This window comes from Enhydra lutris, unplaced genomic scaffold (genome assembly GCF_002288905.1).
Source record: "Enhydra lutris kenyoni isolate GAN:26980312 unplaced genomic scaffold, ASM228890v2 scaffoldscaffold14, whole genome shotgun sequence".
Taxonomy (NCBI): domain Eukaryota; kingdom Metazoa; phylum Chordata; class Mammalia; order Carnivora; family Mustelidae; genus Enhydra; species Enhydra lutris.
The window spans coordinates 21656570-21679779 of NW_019154098.1; the positions used below are offsets into that span (position 1 = coordinate 21656570).

General features: G+C 44.0%; 1 protein-coding gene across 1 annotated transcript in view; it reads left to right on the forward strand.

Annotated features, from left to right (window-relative positions):
- The window catches only part of LOC111146786 (sterile alpha motif domain containing 12), a 384040-nt gene extending 362414 nt beyond the window's left edge, over window positions 1-21626 (forward strand). The window contains exon 5 of the mRNA XM_022502468.1: window positions 20991-21626. Within this exon, the coding sequence (XP_022358176.1) occupies window positions 20991-21013 (23 nt within the window). The 3' untranslated portion in view covers window positions 21014-21626. The remainder of the gene's footprint in view (window positions 1-20990) is intronic.
- The last annotated feature ends 1584 nt before the right edge of the window (window positions 21627-23210 follow it).

Here is a 23210-nt window from a genome sequence, read left to right on the forward strand (position 1 = left end):
GTTTATTACTGATTCACTATGGAGTAATCGAGACCTGAGAAAAAGCATTTAGGCTCTCAGGGCAATTTAACATCCAAGCCTGTCATTGGTGCACTTGTCTTGAGCTCTGGTGTTGCAGAACGTGGACTGTGAGCCATGTTTGATGTGAACTATGTGCTAGGCATGCACAGTACGACCGCAGGGGACCGTGTGCTGGAATGGCCCCCCAGATGGAAGCTTGGCCCTCAAGTAATAGGTCGAGTTGGGATAAGCTCGAGGGGACAGAAAGCTTTTCTAGGCATTAGGAATAGCATGCCCAAATATCAGAGTCCAGAAAGCACCAAGGTCTTCAGGGGAGAGGTTACTTGTGAGGGATGTTGAGGAAGGTGGGTTGAATGGGTAGTGACTACAGAGAGCTTCAAACGAGGAATACAGGTGGCTTTGAACAGAGTCAGGTATCACTTGTCTCCTAGAGTACCTTTCCTCTCTAACTCCACCTTCTCCACGACTAATCCACAGAGCAGCCAACACTTCCTTATATGAAATCCAATAAACCTTTTTTTGCATCATTTAATACCTTATTCTATAAATTATTCTTCTATAAATAGATTGTGCTTCCTTCCTTAGATTTTCAGCACTTTAGGAACAAAAATTCCCTTATCCCAGCTCTGAATCTCCTTCAGAATCTAGCACAATCTCTTGCCCATAGTGGATAGATTTGTTTGGTATGTGCTGGTAAACAAGATGGGTAGTTTTCCTGGGGAGACTCAAGGGATGAGAGTGTTTTGAAGAGATTAGCGTAGAAGATTAAACAGTTAGAAACCAGATAGGAAACTACTGCAGGGGCCGGAGAGGAACTCTGAGGCCAGGAACTAGAAAGGACAAACCAACGCAGGGATGTGGGTATTGAAGGGATATTTACATGCAGTGCACGGGAGCCTTAGCAGTGGGGTCCTGAAGTCTCACACCACGTTCATGTGTGCCTGATACTTTATCAAGAAACAGTTAGAATACACTCCAATACTTGGAAGTTTTCCAGATTATCAAAATTCACTCTTTCAAGTATCTAAATGTGTTTTTTAAAATCTCTCATTGTGCAGGTCAGTTTAGTGTGTTAGTTACTTGTATGAAGAACTACACAGTAAATATTTTAGGCTTTGTGAGTCATATGATCTCAGGAACAACCACTCCGCTCTCCCATTGCAACTGGAGAGCCATCATAGACGAAACGTACGTGAGTGGGTGTGGCTGGGTCGCCATAAAACTTTATTTACAAAAACAGGGAGGAGGCTGGCTTTGCCTTGTATAGGTGCTACAGTTTGCCAGCTCCTGTTTTAGATTATTAACATTGCCAGAGCTTAACGTCTGAAATAGAGGAGTTTGGCTGTAACTTGGCTTGCAAAACAAAATTGTTCCTGGGTAGAGAAGTTCGATTCTTCTAGCTCGATCGTTTTTCTGCAGAATTGTTTAAATGCTTCAGGTAAATTCTCCTTGCATGCAACCATGCAACCATGCAACCCCCTTGTTGAACCTCTCCTCTGAGTAGTGGTCCCCTACAGCCTCTGGCTCTACCTCCGGCCGTTGCTCGCCTGCACTTGCCACTCCTCTCTATGACGTCCACGCGCCACAAGGGGCTGTCTCCTACGCCACTGAAGTCGTTAAGAAATGGGAGCTTTGCCATCAGCGCAAGCCATGAGGAAGAATTACAATTTCGGAAGTGCTCTAGCTTGAAAGCAAAGACAAGCAATAGCTATGTGTATTGAATTCAGCGCGAAGTGCATGTTCCCTTCCCCTCTTGATTTCCAGAATAAATTAAACACCCAGTTTCTCACATGCAGACCCATGGTAGATAGCATCCTGCAGAGACGCCTGTTGAATGGCTTCCTGCTTCAGTGATACTCAGGGTTTCTCTGACACAAAGAAGATTCGTCTTCTTAAGCCCCTTTCGTTGAACGTCGCACTGCAAGATGAAACACTTGACAGCGTGGCCTGGTAAGCCATAGCTGTCGCCACCAGGGGCACACACTCTTCCCATGAGCTCTCATGGGCTGTGGAAGCCATAGCCTCCCCACACGGGCTGCTGGATGTGGAAGCAGAAGATCGTGACATCCTGGCATTGAAAGGGCACAATAGTGTGAAATATACTCCGTTCCTGTCTAAAGTGACATTGGGGTCAACCAGACTTCTCTCCCTAGGTGGAGCCTTTCTGTCATAAGGACGTGACGGATTCCACTCCCTGTGTTTTAGTCTGTCCACGAGGTAATCTGTGTCTACTTGGGATTCCATTCTGAACAATCTGTGACCGATAGGAACGAACCCCCTGAGACTCTAGCTTGTTTCCGCTAACAACAATAGTTCTTTGAGGTCACTACCACATGTGTCAAAGAGCTTGGGAGTGCCACAAGCACATTTGCATCTAATTCATAATGTCCACTTTCAAATTCCAGCTAAGCTTTAAGATTGTGTGTGTGTGTGTGTGTGTGTGTGTGTGTGTGTGTGTGTGTGAGAAAGAGAGAGAGAGAAAGATAGAGATTAAAAGACTGAAAGTTTTCCACTCTTGAGTGTTTTGGTTTTTTTTAAGAATTTATTAATTGGGACGCCTGGGTGGCTCAGTTGGTTGGACGACTGCTTTCGGCTCAGGTCATGATCCCGGAGTCCCGGGATCGAGTCCCACATCGGGCTCCCAGCTCCGCGGGAAGTCTGCTTCTCCCTCTGACCTTCTCCTCGCTCATGCTCTCTCTCACTGCCTCTCTTTCAAATAAATAAATAAAATCTTTAAAAAAAAAAAAAGAATTTATTTATTTATTTAACAGAGAGAGAAAGAGACAGTGAGAGAGGGAACACAAGCAGGGGGAGTGGGAGAGGGAGAAGCAGGCTTCCTGCTCCTCAGGGAGCCTGATGTGGGGCTCAATCCCAGGACCCTGGGATCATGACCTGAGCCGAAGGCAGACGCTTAATGACTGAGCCACCCAGGCACCCCATTGAGTGTTCTCTATTTCTTTCCTGAACCCACCAGAATTGGCCTAGACCATTTGGCTCTCATCATATAGTCAGATGAGAGCTAAGGAGTAAGATAGTAAGAGCCCTATTTAACCCCTAATTAACTCCATTGTGCAGAATAATCATGCAAGGCCTCTGACCAAGGATCAGAAGATCGAGTTCCACTTCCACATCCTACTCTTTGAGGTTCTAGAATAGATCTTGCTCAGAGCATCTGTGAAAATTAACAAGGTAGTGAATTTCAATTATCTGTTGCTATCTAACAAACTGTTCCATATTTGAGAGGCTCAAAACTCAATAGTCATCATTTGGCTATGATTTTGCACATTGGGCAAGGCATGGCAGGGACCTCCTGTTTTCCCCCACATGCTCCCAGCTGGGGCTGGAAGATCCGCATCAAAGATGGCGCACTCAGTTGGCTGGCAAGTTAGTCCAAGCAGTCGGCTGGTCGCCCAGCTGGAGCGTCCGCGAAGAGCCTCAGTTCTCCTCCTCGTGGGCCTCTCCATGTAGCTCCTTGACTTACATACAGGTCTTAAGGAGGAGGAGAAAAGTTTCCAGTCCTCCTAAATACTACACCTAACTGGCCCAATGCCATTTCTGTCCTATTCTGTTGGACAAAGCAGCTGTAAGCCTGGCCGAGATTCATGGGAGTAGGACAAAAGACCCCACCTCTCAGTAGGAAGTAGGGAGAGAGGGGATGCAACAAAAAATTTGCAGCCATCGTGTTTGGAAAAATACTTTGATTTCTATATAAATCCTTCATGATTTTATTTCTGGAATATAAATTGTATCTAGCAGGAGTCAGATTTAAATCCAGTATCTAATTTTTTTGCAAAAAAAAAAAAAAAAAAATGAGGTCCAGCCTCCTTGAACCTTTGAGATTCACCGCATTCTCCTTCTTTATTTAAAAGGAAAGGAATCTGAGATTTGTTGGGCATCTACTGGGTGCGAGACCCATATGCTCTTTCATTTACCATGTTTCACTGATTCTGAAATGCACTTTTTCACATCTCAACATTTCTGAATTGTACATTTTACAATCTCGGCAGTCGTATAATCATCATAGGTCAAATGGCAATCGTACATGCATGAATTTGGCTCTGATTGTTCACATTTTCATCACTCACTCAAGTTATATATACTGTTAGTACTTCACCTGTTGAGTTTAATTGCAATTTAAATGTCTTTAGAAATATTACACTACAATTTGGCACTGAAGCGAAAATTTATCTTGTAGGCTGAACTTCATTGAAATAGGATACCATTAGGGAGGCAAATGTTTGACATCAGAAAAATGGCCTCGATTTCATATATTTCTGAAAAGCAGCAATGGTGAGCTCTCACTACCATCTCAGATCAGAGCGTATCACAAGTAGATGAAAGCACATTGTGTTTTATTACTGGAATGCGTGCAGAAGGATTGCCTATAATACACGGAAAGCAGAGAAATTACCGGGTTCTTCAGAATAAATGAAAGAATTTCAAAACAGCAAAAGGCTAATCTTGTTCCTTGTCTAGGACTATCAAAAATCATATGTCATAATTTAATAAGCAGGGGGTGGGTTCTTTTGTCCTTTTTAGTGGTATGTTAAAAATTGTATCTTGGGACACATGAGTGGCTCAGTGGGCTAAGAGTCTGCCTTTGGCTCAGGTCCTGATCTCAGGGTCCTGGGATCGAGTCCCACATTGGTCTCCTTGCTCAGGGGAGAGCCTCCTTCTCCCTCTGCCTGCTGCTCCCCCTGCTTATTCTCTCTCCCCCCCAACAAATAAATAAAATCTTTTAAAAAATTGTTTCTTTTGGGGTCCCTGGCTGGCTCCGTTAGTAAAGCATGTGACTCTTGATCCTGGAGTCATGAGTTTGAGCTCCACATTGGGCTAGAGATTACTAAAAAAATAAATAAGCTTTAAAAATAATTGCATCTTGGGGCACGTGGATCGCTTAGTTCATTGGGCATCCAACTCTTGGTATAGGCTCCAGTCATGGTCTCATGGGTTATGAGATAGAGTCCCATACTGGGCTCAGTGGGCCATCTGCTTGGGGATTCTCTTCCTCTGCCCCTCCCCTCACATGCCTGCAAGCACACTCGCTGACTTGTGTGCACTCTCTCTCTCAAATAAATCTTTAAAAAAATGTATCTTGTATTCAATGAAAAGTAATAGTTCTAAAAAAAATGTCTTTTTTTGTTGTTGTTGTTCACTCCTCTTATGGGTGAGAAATACACGAATTCTCTTCTTTTCCAGACGAAGCAGCTGTGGCTTGGTTCGGTCACCAAAGCTGTGGCTTGGCGAGGTTCAGTAACATGACCCGTCTCAAAACTAGCAAGTGGAAGAAACCATTATTTTTATTATTCTACACTGACTCCTTCAAATTGTTGAGCGACGCAGGTTGGTGATTCTGGAAAGATAGGCATGTTGGGCCATGACAGCCATCCCACCTCCTGTCTCCAACAAACTTCCAGAATATGGATGAAATGCTGTTTGCAGTTCCTCAAAACCAGACTTGAACTCTCTAGAGAGAGGGCTTTCATGGGGCTGGGCTAGTGCCCAGGATTCCCTCACATTCCTGCTGAGAGGAGTGAGTAATAAAAATAGCTAATTTGTACATAGAATTTTAAATGCTAAGTAATGAGAGGAACTGCTCTAAAATGAGAAAAACTTAAAACAAGAACTATTTGTTTGACATTTGAAGACAGGAGTTGGTTTCGGGAAGACATGCCCAAACTCTGGTGTTCAGGCAGTACGTTAAACATCCTTTGACCCCTTACTAAAGGGCACCATGGTTTGGGCCACTGCTGCTCGCTGACCCTCTCTCCCTCCCTCCGGGCCAGCACCCCTGTGAGGTGTGTGCGGGCATCCACAAAGGCCTACCTCCCTCTTCTGCACTTCCACTGGAAAGAGGGGAGGTGGTAAGGCTATGCCCCCCACCATCGTGACAGAAACCCCATCACTTCTACTACAGTCCTAGCATTTGTTTTATATTTGCTCAGGTTCAAGACTGTGCTGAAGGCACTGTACACAGATGGGCAGAATACGAGCCCTGTGAACGTGAAGTTTCCCTAACTATGAGGGGAGATGAGGCTTGGGCAGACTTTCCGGCCACATCTGCAAGCAGCATGGAGCACTCCCCTTCTTTCTGCTCCCCTGGAATCTTGCCTTCTGTGGCAGCATAGAGGACATTATATGGCAGTGGTTTACCTGTGTGCCTATATCTGCGATGTTGCATATTGGGCCAGGAACAGCGGTCAAGAAGTGACTTTGTTTTTCCCATTTGTTCATCCATTCATTCAGCAAAGTCATACGGAGGTTCCCAACAGAGAGAGATAGGCTTTGTGAGAATATGTGAAGCCTTCCTAAAGTGGCCTGTGAGCTGGCCTTGCAGGAAGGGGAGAATTTGAGCAGGAGGATGAGGAAGGAAGGAAGGACCCTACAAACAAAGGACAGGCAGCGCAGGACAAAGGCCATCAGTTCCTGTGTCTGGAATGCAGAGTGGATAAGGCTGGAAGGACAAGCTGAAGCATGATTGCAGGGTCTAGAGTAGTAAGCCAAGCACTGTTTCCGAATGGGATGTCATGGAACAGGATCTCCCTCCTCCCTCCGAGCATTCTGGAAGCAGCACTGCTCTGGAGAGCAGGGACTGGGAGTCTAGGCAGCTTCTCCTAAGAAAAATCCACCTGGGGTTTGTCTTCTTTCTTGGGATTGATGGAACATGAATGGTGCAGTAGCGACAACAGATTCTAGTCTCCTCTGCGATGCCACCAATACTTCCTTAAGGAGGTGGCTGTGTGTCAGAACTGGGAACCAGAGTGCCAGCTTCCAGCCTGGCATCAGTTATTAGGGTGACCCAAACGCCGGGGCCCTTAGTTTTCTGGGTTTCAAAGTGTAGCTGATAATCCTATCTGTCTCAAAGCTATGAGACAGCTTAAAGGAATGAGGTCCAGAAACGCCATGGGAACAGTAGATCTTGGCACATAAGGGTTCCACGACTGTTAGCTATTACTATTCCTTCTTTTCTGTGTACCTTGCTTGGTTTCCTCATCCAAACGGAGATGATAATACCAGTCCCAGCCCATTGCTTCTAGACCCTAAAAGAATAAAATGCAATTAAATGTGTGAAAGCAACTTGGAAGTTAAGTGCTGTGCAGTGGCGAGGTGGTGGAAGGGGTGTTAATGACCGTAGCCTTGGCCGGAAGATAATCCCAGGGGCACGAAGGTAGGCAGGTTAGGTCTCTCGAGGCTGCCGGTGGCAGGTGCGTATTGGTGAATGTCCTCTCTAGACGCGGTACGCCATAATGAAGGCCTGAGCATTCGACTGGTCCGAGATGACATTAAGATGGGAACAGGAAAATGTACTAAGCAAGAAATAAGTAAGGTTTAAGCCCCGAAGCCTTGCAAATGTAATTTCAAACATCATAGTCTTGGACATCTGGGCTCCATTACCTGAAATCCCATTAAACCTCCAGTTTCATAATTCTGTGTAGAACCTGGTCAATTGCAAGATCCTGCTGATGGCCACCAGCCAGTTCAAGCAATTAATCACAAGGGTCCCCGAGCAGGTTTGCGACTCATGCCAAGCGGATTCTTTAAGTGGAAACTGTGTACACAAAAGAAATAACCCAATCCATGCAGTTCCATAGCAACGCACTTTGTAGCTCTGCCAACACAGAGAAATTATCTGTTATCATTAAGACATCCAAGCCTCATAACTTTTTCCTCAGTGGAAATTAGTACTCACTAGCGCAGGGAAGATCCCCCAACCTCGTTAGCTATAATATAGGCTGTAATCTGCTTAGAGCTGATAAATCAGTTTAGACAAAACTAAGCCCTCCTGTTCCCCCACCCTCAACATTTTCTCATCTGGGGGAACTCAACTTGAACTGAGCTCATTTTCTTTTTGAACTTTTCTAGACTCCGTGGCTGTTTCCATATGCTCCTGTGTTCCAAAAGTCCAAAACACACTTAAAGAAATAACCTGGGAGCCTATATTCAGAATCCTGCTAGGCGTACCCGAGTTGAAAGGACCTGTAACAAAAGAATGATTTCTTATAAGACTCGTTGCTTGGTTTTGCCAACTCAAAAGGGTTTATGTAAACGAGATAATCCTCTACACTTCAGAATGTTTATAAAGTCTTTCCTAATTACACTATTTTGTTTATAGAACGATTCTGGGAAAATGATGGAGAACAGAGGGGAAGCCCTGAGCCCTTGCAACAGAAAGCGGGAAGGAGAGGTGGGGATCAGAATAAATTTACAGTATGGGTGAGGGGAATCTGTGGTTTCACCTGGTTTCTTAGTTTGGGGTTTTTTTCTTTCTGAAATTTTTACTACATTTCTCAGGCTGTTTTCTACGCTACAAAGCTGCTTTCCAGTAGAGTAGCCACCAGGCACATGTGATCATTTAAATGTAAATGAATTTAAATGAAATAAAATGTAAAATTAGTTTCCTCTAGACGCTAGCCGGATGTCAAGTGCTCAGTAGCCACATGTGGCTGATGGCTACCATATTGGACAAAGCGGACACTGAACATCGCCATCCTTGAGGAGAGCTCCGCTGGGCTGAGCTGCTGTAGATTAAGAACTCTATGGTTTGCTGCTCACAATGTGGTCCACAGACCAGCAGCACCGGTATCACCCAAGAGCTTGTTAGACCTGCATGATCAGCATTTTAACAAGATACCCAGGTGACTCATATGCACATTAAAATGTGAGAAGTACTATTGTAAAATACCCTTCCATGCTAAGACTCTGTATGGTAAAATCCATCATTATTATCAGCACTACATGTTAATATTTATTTAGCTTGTATGGCATTAATTCAAAAAGACACTTTTGCCCCCTTGAGACTTGGCATGCAAAAGGAGAAGCACTAAGTATCCCTGTATACGCCTTTAGAAATGTGCTTCTCTCGTCTCTCGTAAAAGCTACAGGATCTGGAGAATTATTTTAAATACGTTTTTTCTGAAGATGTGAATCTTAGCATTTTTCCAGTGAAGAAACTACTGGATTGCTCCACAGAGAAGCCTTTGAGATTAAAATAAGATTAAATAGACAAAGAGAGATATAGATGAACTTAAAAAAGAAAAAAAAAATGGAAGGAAAAAGAACTTGACTTACTCAGTTGACATCCTCCTCTGGGAGTGAGGTGGGAAGCAGAAGCAATGGGAGAAATTAGGAGACAGTCCCTCAGAATATAATCTGCCAACCGCTCCTGCCATTGTGGAGATAGAGGGGAATGTCAGTGGCAACTTGGATGGAACCTCAAGGCATATTTTCATGCTCTCGCATGACATTCATTGTTGTTTGTGCCAATGGATAGAGTTTTCTTCTGGAAGGTTCTGCGGGCTTTTACAGTGGCTGTTGGAATTTAATGACTTGAAATGCTTACCCCTGTCCAGTGCAAAGAATGGAATCACTGGGTTACCTCCTACTATTGGCTGTACAAACACGTCCCTGCTGAGAGCATCTGGCCTGATGATACTTTTTTCCCAGAAAAGCATCAAATCAGATCCCTGTGGTGCAAGATGGCAGCCGCTGTTGTCAGCAGTTCTCGTTCCAAACGGTCATAAAGTGGGTGAGGTTTTTGTCATTTTCCTGGGAAAATCATGCCCTGAGAGCCTGAAGTTACAGGTGTCCTGGGTTATCACAGAGAATTTGTGGAGTTCAGATGCATGTATATACTGAAATTTCTTTTTCTTTTTAAAGATTTTACTTATTTACTTGACAGAGAGAGAGAGAGAGGGCACAAGAAAGAGGAGGGGCAGAGGGAGAGGGAGAAGCAGGCAGCCCAACACGGGGCTGGATCCCAGGACCCTGGGGTCATGACATGAGCTGCAGGCAGATGCTTAACTGACTGATCCCCCCCATGTACCCCTACACGGAAGCTCCTGAACCAGCTCTCATTAGAGAACAGTACTATGGCCCCCAAGCAAATTCTGCCCCTACTTTTAAGTAACTACTAACCTTACTCATGTAGCTTAGACAGTACGTTTATTCAACAAACATTTCAGGAGCCCCTTTGATATTCTAGGCTTTCTTCCACACACTGCAGAAGGAGAAGAAGACATATTCTTTGGCTGAAGAAGCTTGGGGTCAGGAGCAGGGGTGCTTAGAAAGTGGTCCTAGCAACATCAGTGTCCCTGCAAGTTTGTTAGAAATGCACATTCATAGACACACTCCAGAGTGACTGAATCGGATTCTTTCCATGTGGGGCTCAAAATCTATGCCTTACCAAGCTTTCTAGGGGATTTCTTCATAGAATAAAGTGTGACGGGGCGCCTGGGTGGCTCAGTGGGTTAAAGCCTCTGCCTTCGGCTCAGGTCATGGTCCCAGGGTCCTGGGATCGAGCCCCACATCGGGCTCTCTGCTCAGCAGGGAGCCTGCTTCTCCCTCTCTCTCTGCCTACTTGTGATCTCTGTTAAATAAATAAATAGAATCTTTAAAAAAAAAGAATAAAGTGTGACAAGCATTTGTTTATAGACAGACACATCATCAGGTGATTCTAATACAGTATGATACGTACAGTGATACAGATATGAAACTCCACGAGCCCCAAAGCACCCCCGGCAACGCTGGGCATTTTAATAAATACTCAATGGAATGAATGTTGCTTGTTTGCTTGCTTGGTGCATGAATCAACCTGTACAGATGAAAGAAGACTGGGACAGTGGAGCATGCCTAGGTTCTGGGACTTTGAGTGGGCTGGATGGCTTGCTCAGGCCTCACGGCTCTTGTCTTGTCCCATTCTAAAATCCGATGTTTGGATCGCTGCCCTGGATTTTAGCCACGATGGTTGGTATTTTATTACATGAACCAAACAAGACTGTAAACCAAATTTCCCCTTGGTCTACACACTTTTCTCTATCCGAAGGACAAGTAACTGCTGTTTAAGTACTGGGGAAAGGACAGCGTGCTTCTGTGGAATTGTTCCCAGCGGGCCTCCTGAGAATCACATAGAGGTCTGTAGACCTCCTCCTGGACATTCTGAATCCGTGGAAATGGGGAGAGGCTGGACAAGATTACGATTTTAAGAAGCTCCTTAAGATGAATCTGATGCAGGCAGGTTTGAGATCCTGTGGCCGAAATGCCAGCATGGCTAAACCCTGGAATCCAGAGACTCAGTTTAACCCGCAGGAACCAGAGTTGACTTCTGTTAGGTTTTGAGCCGTGTAGGGTAGAAGAGCAGCTTTACTTGTAGCAGAGCAGTCAAGGAACAAATACAGTGTCTTTGTTTTCTTTCCTTGGCTGAGGAAAAGGAGAGGGACAGCTTGCAGACAAGTGCATTCTTTCACTCATCTGTGTGTGTGTGTGTGTGTGTGTGTGTGTGGCTGGCTTCATCTCTCAGCCTTCTAAAACCCCAGAGAGAGGTGACAGCCCAAGCCAAGGAGGACTGCAAAGCCAGCTGCAGGAAGACTCCTCTTCCAGTATTTGGAGCCATTAGAGGGTGGGGGGGATGGAGGCCAAGGCCTTGCTACCCCATCTAGCTATAAATACTTGCTTGAAAATGTTCCCCTGGGGCCTGGGGACTGCACATTTCCTGCTTAGCACTTCCAGAATCAACAGGCTCTGACATGTCATAACCAGATCAGGGGTCATAGCCTGGCCTAACGCACAGTGTGTGTTCACCAACTTCCTCCATCTGTGAAGTGAGGTCACAGCATCTACCTGCTCGAGTTGCTACATAGTAGATGCAGGTCGTTAGCATGATGCTAAGCATGTGGTCAGTAGTCGGTTAACCTTGGTGCTTACTGTTATGGGCATTGTTGTCTACAGACTCAGTGTTAGTGTTCTCCAGATAAGCAGAACCCGTAAGAGGTCATGGTTCTTCAACAGCAGATAATAGCAGTCTATCTGTATCTACCTATGTCTCTAATTATTGAGAGATAGACAAATCTATCTTGAAAGTGCACATGGAGAGAGAGATGTCAGATAGATGGATGGATGGATGGATGGATGGATGGATAAAGGAGTTGTTATAAGGAACTGGCTCACACAATTATGGAGGCTGAGAAGGCCCAAGATCTGCAAGCTGGACACCCAAGAAAGCTGATGGTATAAGGTATAGTCCACATCTGACTTTGAGTTCAAAGTAAGAAGACCAGTGTCTCAACTCGAAGACAGAAAGACAGGCATAGAGAGTGAATTCTTCCTTTCTTGGCTTTTTAAAATTTTTTTAAGAATTTTTTTCTTCTTCTTTTTCTTTCTTTTTTTTTTTTTATCCAGTATAGTTAACAGTGTTCTATTAGTTTTAGTTGTACAGTATAGTGATTCAGCAGTTCTATCCGTGACTCGTGACTCAGTGCTCAGCAGGGTACGTGCACTCTTAATCCCCTTCACCTATTTCACCCATTACCCCTCCCCCTCTGGTAATTATCCGCTCTCTAGTTTAGGGTCTGTTTTTTGGTTTGTCTCTTTTTTCTTTGTGCATTTGTTTCATTTCTTAAATTCCACATATGAGTGAGATCACATGGTATTTGTCCTTCTCTGACGTATTCACTCAGTGTCATCCTCTCTAGATCCATCCATTTTGTTGCCAACGGCAGGATCTCATTCTTCTTCCTGGGGAATCCTTAGTCAGCCTTTGTTCTCCTCAGGCCTTGCACTGATTGGATGGGGACCACCATCTACTGCACTCAGTCCACTGATTCAGATGTTAATCTCATCCTGGAACACCCTCAACAGAACACACCCAGAATAATGTTTAACCTGATATCAGGGCACCCTGTGGCCCCGTGGAGTTGACACCTACAGCATCGCTGTAGTTTCCAGGTTACTAGGGTTTATGAGAAGTTACAAGCTAGTTTGTCTGCATCATCTATTTTCTCACCCATAACCCAAGTCCTCTGCCAGGCTGATACTCATTTTGCCCAAGATTTGGACCTCGATTTTCATGCAGTCAGGGGGTTAGAGTTAATTTCTTAATCATACTCTCAGGGGGCAAACACTCCCCCCAAACTATGAGGGTGGGGGGTTGGGGGGACGGGGGCAGGCAGTGGCAATGAAACCAGCACAAGGACCCTTAGCAGGACTGAGCTTTATTGCCACATAAATCCCTCTTTGTCCTTTTCTCTCCTGACTTCTCTCCTACATGCTTACTAATTAATTGAGCATACCTGTTTAAATGATCCAATCTTGATTCGTATAATGGTATACCTGCAAGGGTTCTAAAAGTTAGAAATGTTTTAGTATTAGAGGTTTTGATTACACTGAATATAAAAGTAAATTAAGTGAGCAAATGATGAGTAGAAGGAGTGAGGTTTGAACTCAGCCTTACATCCTATGCACACAGCAGGCACGCTTACATTGGTTTTATCTTGGCCTATTTTGGGAGTGATATATTTGGCTCACAACCAGGAAGAGAAGATAAACAAGGACCTGTATCCTCTAAACCAGCCACAGCACTATTGGCAGGTTGGGCTGGATAGGTCTTTGATGGGGGTGAGCTAGTGCGGGGAGGTCTGTCCTAACGCAATTCTAGGAGGTTTAGTAGGGTCTCTGGCCTCTACCCTCCAGATGCAGTAGTTACCCCCTAGTTGAGACAACCGGAAGTGTCTCTGGACAGTGCAGATGTCCCCTTGGGGTGTAGGAGGGATGGCACCCAGTGGAGAATTACTGCTTTAAACCTGGGAAAGATTTCAGACTGTTAAATAGGGATGCACGAGCTTTCTCTGGGTCAAAACTCTGATTTATGGCATTTTATGTATAGGCTTCCCATTTGATGAGCCTTCCATTACACACACCCAGCTACTTGCTTTCTCTCCGGCATTCCTAATGGGAGTTAAGGAATTTGCTTTCTTATTGAGTCAGGAAAGCGTTGTGGTAAGAACAGATCTAGGTTCTAGTCTCAGCCCTATACCCTCTAGAGTTAGGACTGTGAGGAGTTAATGAACCTGACCTCATTTTTTGGTGTATTAAGGTGTATTAAGAAGATCTTATAATTCAGGCCTCAAAGATGGTAGTGAAGAGCCAAGAGTGACTGCCTGTAGAACTTTCATTTGGCCCACTGTAGCGGCTCAACAAATGTTAGTCCTGCTAACGCAGCTGTGGCTCTCACAACTTTGGAATGTGCCTCTCACACCTGACACATCAAAATGCAGTTCAGGTCCACTCCCAAAGTCCTCTAACTTGAGTCACATAAAAGACGCTTTCAGGTAGAGGATAGGACCCTTTTATTTATTTGTTTGTTTGCCTATTTTATGGCTCCTCCTTTTGAACGGAAGACACTAAACAACTCCTTTAAGAAATGGTCTTACTGGGCGCCTGGGTGGCTCAGTGGGTTAAGCCGCTGCCTTCGGCTCAGGTCATGATCTCAGGGTCCTGGGATCGAGTCCCGCATCGGGCTCTTTGCTCATCAGGGAGCCTGCTTCCCTCTCTCCCTCTCTGCCTGCCTCTTTGTCTACTTGTGATCTCTCTCTCTGTCAAATAAATAAATAAAATCTTTAAAAAAAAAAAAGAAAGAAAGAAATGGTCTTACTGCTTTTCTTCAGCCCGGGAGAGGTAAGGGCTGCCTGTGTACTGCATCTTTTCTTCCCACCAGCCTCTTGGCGGCTGGGGTAGGGAAGAGGTGGGGCTGGATACACTCAGTACCATGTCTGTTCTTGAATCCTCTGCCAGGCTGACCGTTGCCTCTCTGGCCCCTTCCCGCCTTTGATGTTAAATCTCCTTATCATGGAACTGTCCGTCAGTGTCTGCACTCATTTAGGGGAGAGTGGAAGCCAGGGAACGTTGACTGTGGTCTTGGCAGGCGAGGAGAGTGTTACCCTTCTCCTGAAGGGTACAAAGGCTTGACACTACCCCCCCCTCCCCCCACCACCCTCCATGGTGTTTCTTTTTCCCGGCCCCCAGCTGTGACGTTGGAACATTGCCTTATTTGTATTTCTTGTTGCTCTAAGGAATTTGGGGAATGTGGTGATAATAATAATAAATAGTAGCCATCACTCAACAGATATTTGCTATTGGCAAAACACCATGCAGAGTGTTTTTTCTGTGAGTCCCCGTTATCATTCCAGCAACCCAGAAAGGTGGGGATTCCGATCAATATTTTAAAGGTGAAGAAACTGAGGGCTGGACAAATTCATGTTTTCAACATAGTATGGCTGGTAAATGGTGAGCCTGGGATGTCAACCCAGATCTGCCTGATTCCAGAGCCCATGCCCTTAATCACTGGACTTAAATGCTTCTCTGCTCATCCCAGACTCTGGAGCCACTGGATTAGGAGGTGATTAGTTCCCAGAATGCCGGAATCGTCATGTTGACCCACCAAGCAGAGATCTGATAAAGAGCCCTTTACCAAGTGTTAGCTGCAGAGCCATACAGAGCCGGCACTGCCATGCACACGTGTCTTCAGTCCTTAGGTGGCAAGAAAGGAACTGAAGTGATCCCCCTCTCCATTACGCAGACCTGAGCTACATGATGAAATGTCCTATAAAATTAGGCATTGATTTAAGCCAGAAAGAATGAAAAGGGAAAAAAAAAAAACTTGTCTTCTCCAGCATCATTCCTTTCTTCATTAATTTCACTATTCATTTAACACTTTCTGTATACCTGCTACTTTGCCCTAGGAAGACACATGCTCAAAAGACATGGCACCAACCTCAAAAAATTTAGGAGAGATGGATACAGTAAAGTGTTCCTGGTGGGTTTGGTTTCAGATGCCATGCTGGCTGATGGGGGCTGCTGTCAGCTACATCTAGGGGAAAGATGGCTTGGTAAAGAATGCAACATGTAAGGTGGTCTCGGAAAATGGAGGGCTAAGTGTTCACTAGTGTTAGAGGGTGTGCAAAGAAGGCTCCCTACCCAAGAGGAAAGGCTGAGCAAAGGCTGTGAACGAGTCCATGTATATGAGGAGCTGGAAGGAATCTGGGATGGCCAAAGCCCAGGGGATGGAACCCAAAAAGTTCACCCCTTCCTCCCTTGAAAGAGCCAGAGCCATCAAATGCAACCTGCCAATTTGCATGTTGACCTCAGGTTGCTTCCCTATACTTGAAGAACCATTCCAGTTGCAGACCAAAGAAGTCTTGAGCAAAGGGATGACAGCAGAGCCCTTACCTGTGTACCTCTGTGATAGGAAGACAGTGGCTCAAGCCTTACCCTAGGCAAACACCTTCACATACAACCTGAGTCAACAGAGGCCCCTTGCTGCCTCATAAAGCCCAACTCAATGCGGTGACACATTCAAATGAAAGACAATGAAGCACAACAGCATCAAAGAGCACTGAATTCTCAACACACACAAAACAGACAATCATATTAAAAAATGAGCAGAAGATATGAACAGACACTTCCCCAATGAAGACATACAAATGGCTATCAGACACATGAAAAAGTGTTCATCATCACTAGCCATCAGGGAGATTCAAATTAAAACCACATTGAGTGCTATTGGCCAAAATTAGCAAGATGGGAAACAACATGTGTTGGAGGGGATGTGGACAAAGGGAAACCCTCTTACCCTGTTGGTGAGAATGCAAGTTGGTGCAGCCACTTTGGAGAACAGTGTGGAGATTCCTCAAGAAATTAAAAATAGAGCTTCCCTATGACCCTGCAATTGCACTACTGGGTATTTACCCCAAAGATACAGATGTCGTGAAAAGAAGGGCCATCTGTACCCCAATGTTTATAGCAGCAATGGCCACGGTCGCCAAACTGTGGAAAGAACCAAGATGCCCTTCAACGGACGAATGGATAAGGAAGATGTGGTCCATAGACACTATGGAATATTATGCCTCCATCAGAAAGGATGAATACCCAACTTTTGTATCAACATGGACAGGACTGGAAGAGATTATGCGGAGTGAAATAAGTCAAGCAGAGAGAGTCAGTTATCATATGGTTTCACTTATTTGTGGAGCATAACAAATAGCATGGAGGACAAGGGGAGTTAGAGAGGAGAAGGGATTTGAGGGAAATTAGAAGGGGAGGTGAACCATGAGAGACTATGGACTCTGAAAAACAATCTGAGGGTTTTGAAGGGGCGGGGGTGGGAGGTTGGAGGAACCAGGTGGTGGGTATTAGAGAGGGCACGGATTGCATGGAGCATTGGGTGTGGTGCAAAAACAATGAATACTATTACGCTGAAAAGAAATTTAAAAAAAAAAAAAAGGAGCACTGAATACTGATTCCATGGAAAGATGGTCAAGGGGGCATGACGCCATAGCACACTCTTCTCCTTGGCCATCCCTTTTCCGAAGGCCTGACTCACAGGGCAGCCCTCACTTTGAGTCCCCTGTGTCACTCCCAAAACTCCCACTTTGTTTCTCAGCGGCTTCTACTACTGTGTGTGTCCACGCCTTAGAGGAGTAGCCCTCTGTTCTTCCTATCATCTCTGACTTTGTCATATAAATTTAAGTCTTCAATTTTCTTCTGTGCCCAGCAAGGCCCTTTATTGTGCTGAGTGGGCTTATGGTTGTGGATAAACACAGAAACCTACTTAGGAGAGAGGAGAATGGGAAAGGTTCTGAATATTTATACTTGATATATGTGTCCCAGTCATTCCTGCATGTCACTAGAATGGGAAATACCTAAGACTGAGTACAGTACTTGGGTACTGAGTACAGTCCACAAGCTGTATGACCTTGGTGAGTAATACCTCTGGGCCTTAATTTCTTTATCCATAAAATGGGACTATTCCTACCTATCCTAAGAAGTGCACAGGGGAACCACAGTTGAAAGAGCTTTGAAATACAATGGGCTCATCTTATGTTCGTGTAAGGTTATTAGAGCCTAAAACTAGACACATCCGCTTTCTAAAGGCTATTACAGGTTCATGTGAAAAACGTGGTTATTTAGAAAAGCAACAACTATGATAACCTAGTTATCAACTCCTGATTCAGGATCCAATATAGAGATCCAATATAATTAATTAGGTTCCCTATTATCAGTAATTCACTTCTAAATGTTATTTTATGGTTACTCTTAAAAATAATTTTCTAAAGTTACACATTTTACCAGAGCTGATTTCTTTAAATTAGTTTCAGAGGTAGAGTTTAGTGATTCATCAGTTGCAAATAATACCCAGTGCTCATTACATTACTTGCCTTACTTAATGCCCGTCACCCAGTTACCCCATCCCCCCACCTGCCTCCCCTCCAGCAACCCTCAGTTTGTTTCCTAGAGTTAAGAGTCTCCTGTGGTTTGTCTTCCTCTTTGATTTTGTCTTATTTTATTTTTCCATCCCTTCCCCTATGTTCATCTGTTTTGTTTTTAAATTCCACATATGAGTGAAATCATATGATATTTGTCTTTCTCTGACTTATTTCACTCAACATAATACTCTCTGTTTCCATCCACATCTTTGCAAATGGCAAGACATCATTCTTTTTGATGGCTGAGTAATATTTCATTGTGTATTTATATACCACATCTTCTGTTGGTAGACATCTTGGGCTCTTTCCATAGTTTGGCTATTGTGGACATTGCTATAAACACGGAGGTGTAGGTGCCCCTTTGAATCCTAATGTTTGTATCCTTTGGGTAAATACCTTGTGGGGAAATTGCTAGGTCATAGGGTAGCTCTATTTTTTTTTTTTAGGAACCTCCACACTGTTTTCCAGAGTAGCTGTACCAGTTTGCATTTCCCCCAACAGTGTAAGAGGGTTCCCCTTTATCCACATCCTCGCCAGCATCTGTTGTTTCCTCAGTTACTAATTTTATCCATTCTGCCAGTATAAGGTGGTATCTTATTGTGGTTTTGATTTGTATTTCCCTGATGCTGAGTGATATTGAACATTTTTTCATGTGTCTGTTGGCCGTTTGTATGTCTTCTTTGGAGAAATGTCTGTTCATGTCTTCCGCCCATTTCTTGACTGGATTATTTGTTCTTTGGGTGTTGAGTTTGATAAATTCTTTATGGATTTTGGATACTAGCCCTTTATCTGATAAGGCATTTGCAAATATTTTCTCCCATTCTGTAGGTTGTCTTTTAGTTTTGTTGACTGTTTCCTTTGTTGTGCAAAACTTTGTATCTTGAAGAAATCCCAATAGTTCATTTTTGCTTTTGTTTCCCTTACTTTTGAAGACTTGTCTAGCAAGAAGTTGCTGCAGCCAAGGTCAAAGAGGTTGCTATCCGTGTTCTCCTCTAGGGTCTTTGATGGTGTCTTGTCTCACATTTAGGTCTTTCAACCATTTTGAGTTTATTTTTGTGTATGGTATAAGAAGATGGTCCAGTTTCATTCTTCTGCATGTCACTCCCCAATTTTCCCACCACTATTTGTTGAAGAGACTGTCTTTTTTCCATTGGATATTTTTTCTTGCTTTGGCAAAGATTAGTTGACCATAGAGTTGAGGGTCCATTTCTGGGTTCTCTACTCTAGAGCTGATTTTAGCAAAAATCCCAAAAGGATGCTATACTGTGTCTGGTTCCCAGAAATCCGTGTGGAACTTCTAGGCTGCACTGTTCCCTTGCAGGCCGACCTGGATAGAAGGTTCATATTCATCTTGGTTTCTATTCCCACTTCAGTATGACTAGAGTGTTATCTCTTAATGGAACTGCAAAGTAGTTATTTTGGAGGTCGTATTATTATTAGTATGGATGCTTAGGCTAGTCAGTGCTCCTTGGTCACATCTGCATTCTTGTGAACCTAACTTTTGTGGTTTTGCAATATATTTAAGGCAACAATAATAAAAATCCTAGCATCTTCATCATCTCACTTAGAGTTCTTTTCTACGCATGTGTGTAAGCTTTGCACTGTAGTGTATCGTAACTGTTGACCACATAGCTACATAATCATCATAATTATTACTTTGGTAGTCACACAGGCATCCATCTTGTTAATGCACTGTCATTTACTTAACCTACATTTTCAACAATGGGAGACTCATTTTCCAATTTTTCCACTATTACAAATAACCTTTAGGTTATATATCTGTGCATATAGTTTCTCTCAATTTTTAGATTATTTCCTTAGGATACACTTCTTGAATGGGAACTGTGACTCAAAGAATGTGAATTTTTAATAGTTTCTAAATAAATTGACATTATTTTTCCAATTTGCAATGCCATCAGCAATATATTAGTATTCTACTTTCATTATAACCTTACCAGTAGCATTACTATTTTATATTTAGTACGCTTAAATAGTACCTTACTTTTGTGTTTGCATTTTCTCAAAAATAGCAAGTTTTAATCAAACATTTGCTTATAAATTGTACGTTCTCTTGAAAAGCCTCAGTAGTTTTTTTTTTTCTTTTTTTAACATCAAGAGCTCTTGGCTTTGTTTCTCTCCCATTGCCCAAGAGTTTTGTGTATTAAATAAAGCTGATGTTGGTATGTTTCTAACAAAACATTCAGTGGCACTCCCATATCAATAAATAAGCACCTGTGTATAAGGAACTATGTGGAGGACTCAGATAAAATGATAGGAAATTTATAAAGTAAAGAGTTGCAAAACCCAGGAAGATATATCTGCACCAAAGTCAAATGCGAGGTTGCCATACAGGTCGTTCAATCTCTGGTCAGACTTTGATGACCTTCTCTGTCCCTGACCTGCTGCTCAGCCAGTCTCACTTTTCAACTAGCAAACTCAGGAGCTCCAGCCATACTGCTTCCAACGTTTCCTTCTAAGTTTTATCCCAGGAAAGCTGCCTGATAAAGAAAACCACTATTATCACCCCGCCTCACATGCACATGCACACACAAATGTTTTTATTCCACTCCCAATCTGATCCCGTTCCCAATCAGGTAAATACATGAAACTCCATAATGTGCAAAATGGTTTCCCAAATCACAGACCAGTGAGGGACGAAGGCCTGTTCCAGAGATCTGATTTTGTCTTGCCTTCTAGGCACCTTCGCCAGTCCCTGAGACAGATGTCTTCCATGTCCTGCCAAATGGTGGAAGAACATTCCAAGAAGACAGACCACCCTAAATTTGTCCTGGAGTTGAGCAACTATTATCTCTGTTCAAGATCTCTCTTTGACCTGAGGATGTCAGAGTTTGTTTGAGTAGGATAATTGCTACATGCCAGTAACTGGGAACATAAAGAAATGACTCACTGCGTTTCTCCCTTTTCCTCTTACAGCCTCAATCGAGGGTTCTCCATAAACGTGGTTAGCCTTCCAAGCTGCTGTCCTGCCAGTTGATATGAACGTGGCCTGTTCCTCACAGAAAGACTAACTCGTGGCACTGCCAGAAGATCTCCATGGAGCACTGACAGATTAACCAGATTAACTGAAAAAACTCCCATTCAGTCAAGATCATGGGCTTTGAAAAATCTTAGTTTGCTGTGGATTTTAAAATGAGGTGCATAATACACAGTGCCAACTTGCTCCAAGTGGTCATTGGCAGACCATTAGCTGGAAAATTGCTTCCAGTTTTCATCACTGTGCATAACTCAAGCTCCCTTATGGGAGCTGTCTGTGCCCTTCACTAGAAGTCCTATTTTAGCATGGCAACTACTGGATTATTTTATTATGTGTGCAGATGGCATGATGTGTTAGACAAAAAAAAAAAATATCACAGCAGTTCTGCAATCTCAGTGGAAGCGTTCACAATACTCTGCCCTGGTAGGAATGTAAACATGTCTTGATTATGTTAGTTACGATGTCTAAAGGTATTCTGTCCAACTCTTAAGCACTTTACATGAGAACACGACACCAAAACCAATCAGCACGTCCAGTACACGTGGGAAAACAAGTATTCTCTCTCTCTCTCTCTCTCTCTCTCTCTCTCTCTTTTCCTTTTATAAATCTTGTCTTTTTTCTGGCTCAGACTGTCCAAGACAAGCTCTGCTCCCAACGTATCCGCAGTCATCTGCAGTACATTGGGGTAACCATGGCCACGATACCGTTCGACTTGACCTGTCGATACTTTACGCAACCAGTTGGGTTTCTTGCTGTGCCAAAGGGGAGGAGAAGAGGTCTGGTGGTTGAAGTATCTTAGGTCTTGGTTCCTGGTACTGGGGCCCAACTCAGCACATCTACACTCAGACAAACACAGGAGGCTTCTAGGTGGCCAGGGTACACATTCGCTCTTTCTACAGCAGAATGTTTTCAAAGAACAAAAGGGGATAGCTCTTTAGTCAAAGACCGTGGTGGGTTGAGGGAAAGGGCAGCAGAATGCAGTTTTCCTTTGTGGTCTGACTTTACAGCTTTAGAAAACTTTTTAGGTCAAGTTTAAATCACAGCTCTCAGAAGAGGAGGAATAGCAAGTGTCCCCCTGCGAGCCTAAAGAAGGAAAAGGGCCCAGTCCACACCAGGTTGCTGCCTCAGTAGGGAACCTACTAGTCCCCTTTAATCCTTTCTGGGATTATATCCACAAATTTTTTTTTTTACTATGTCTTACAACAAAGCACAGTCAACCCAGTTATTGCTTGTCTTTGGGCATTAGAGAGACATCCATATTGGCCAACCCTACCTAATGTTTTAGCTTTTTTTTTCCCCCTGGAAATAGAAACTTGACTGAATTGAAAATTCAGCAGATATATTCTGCGTACCCACAATCCTAGTCTGGGACTGACAGATGTTGGAGGCTTTTCTTTAAATATGTGTACCCACCTGGGATCCTGCTAGCACAAGGAAGTTTGGCATTTTGGGGTGGGGGAGCTGCCATACACACACTCATGGTCTGCTCTCCTCTTGTGGAGGGGGTTGGATCTCAGGAAATTCACAGCACATTGGAAAATGCCCCCAGCTGAGATCTGGAAAGTTGACAGGAGAAGAGAAAGAGACCCAAATATGCAGGTGAGTCATCCCGTAGGAGTCATCCCTTTAGGCTGTGTTGCCGCAGAAGGGGGCTTCCGAGAGGGAACTCAGAGGAGTGTCAGTCACCATCAAGATCTGGCCTTTCACGGGTCAGCACCAGGACCGTCAGGCTCTCACAAACCATAATTCTTTACAAATCCAGAATCGGGCAGCCAAACCATGACTGTAAGAGCCCCTGGAGAGAACACTCTGCTCTCTCCTGCCCACCCCCTGAGCATCCGTTCCAACAGCAAGACTTCCTTCTTCTTTCATCCTTTCTTTTATTTAGCAAGGAGCTAAAAAAAAGTGTTGAGCACCTACTACGTGCCAAGCGTTGCATTGGGATATCAATAGAGTATAAGGCCAACTCTCCATGCCCTTCTGAAACAGTATCTGCTCCCCCTAGACAGTGCCCCCATCCTGGCTTTCCCACAGTACAAACAAAATTCAGACAGCATTCACCCCCACCAGAGTAAGCTCACAAAATGCACATGGCAGCAGGCAGCCCTCTTGGCCAAGGAAGGAGACAATGGAGGAAGAGGTAGTACAGCATCAGGTCA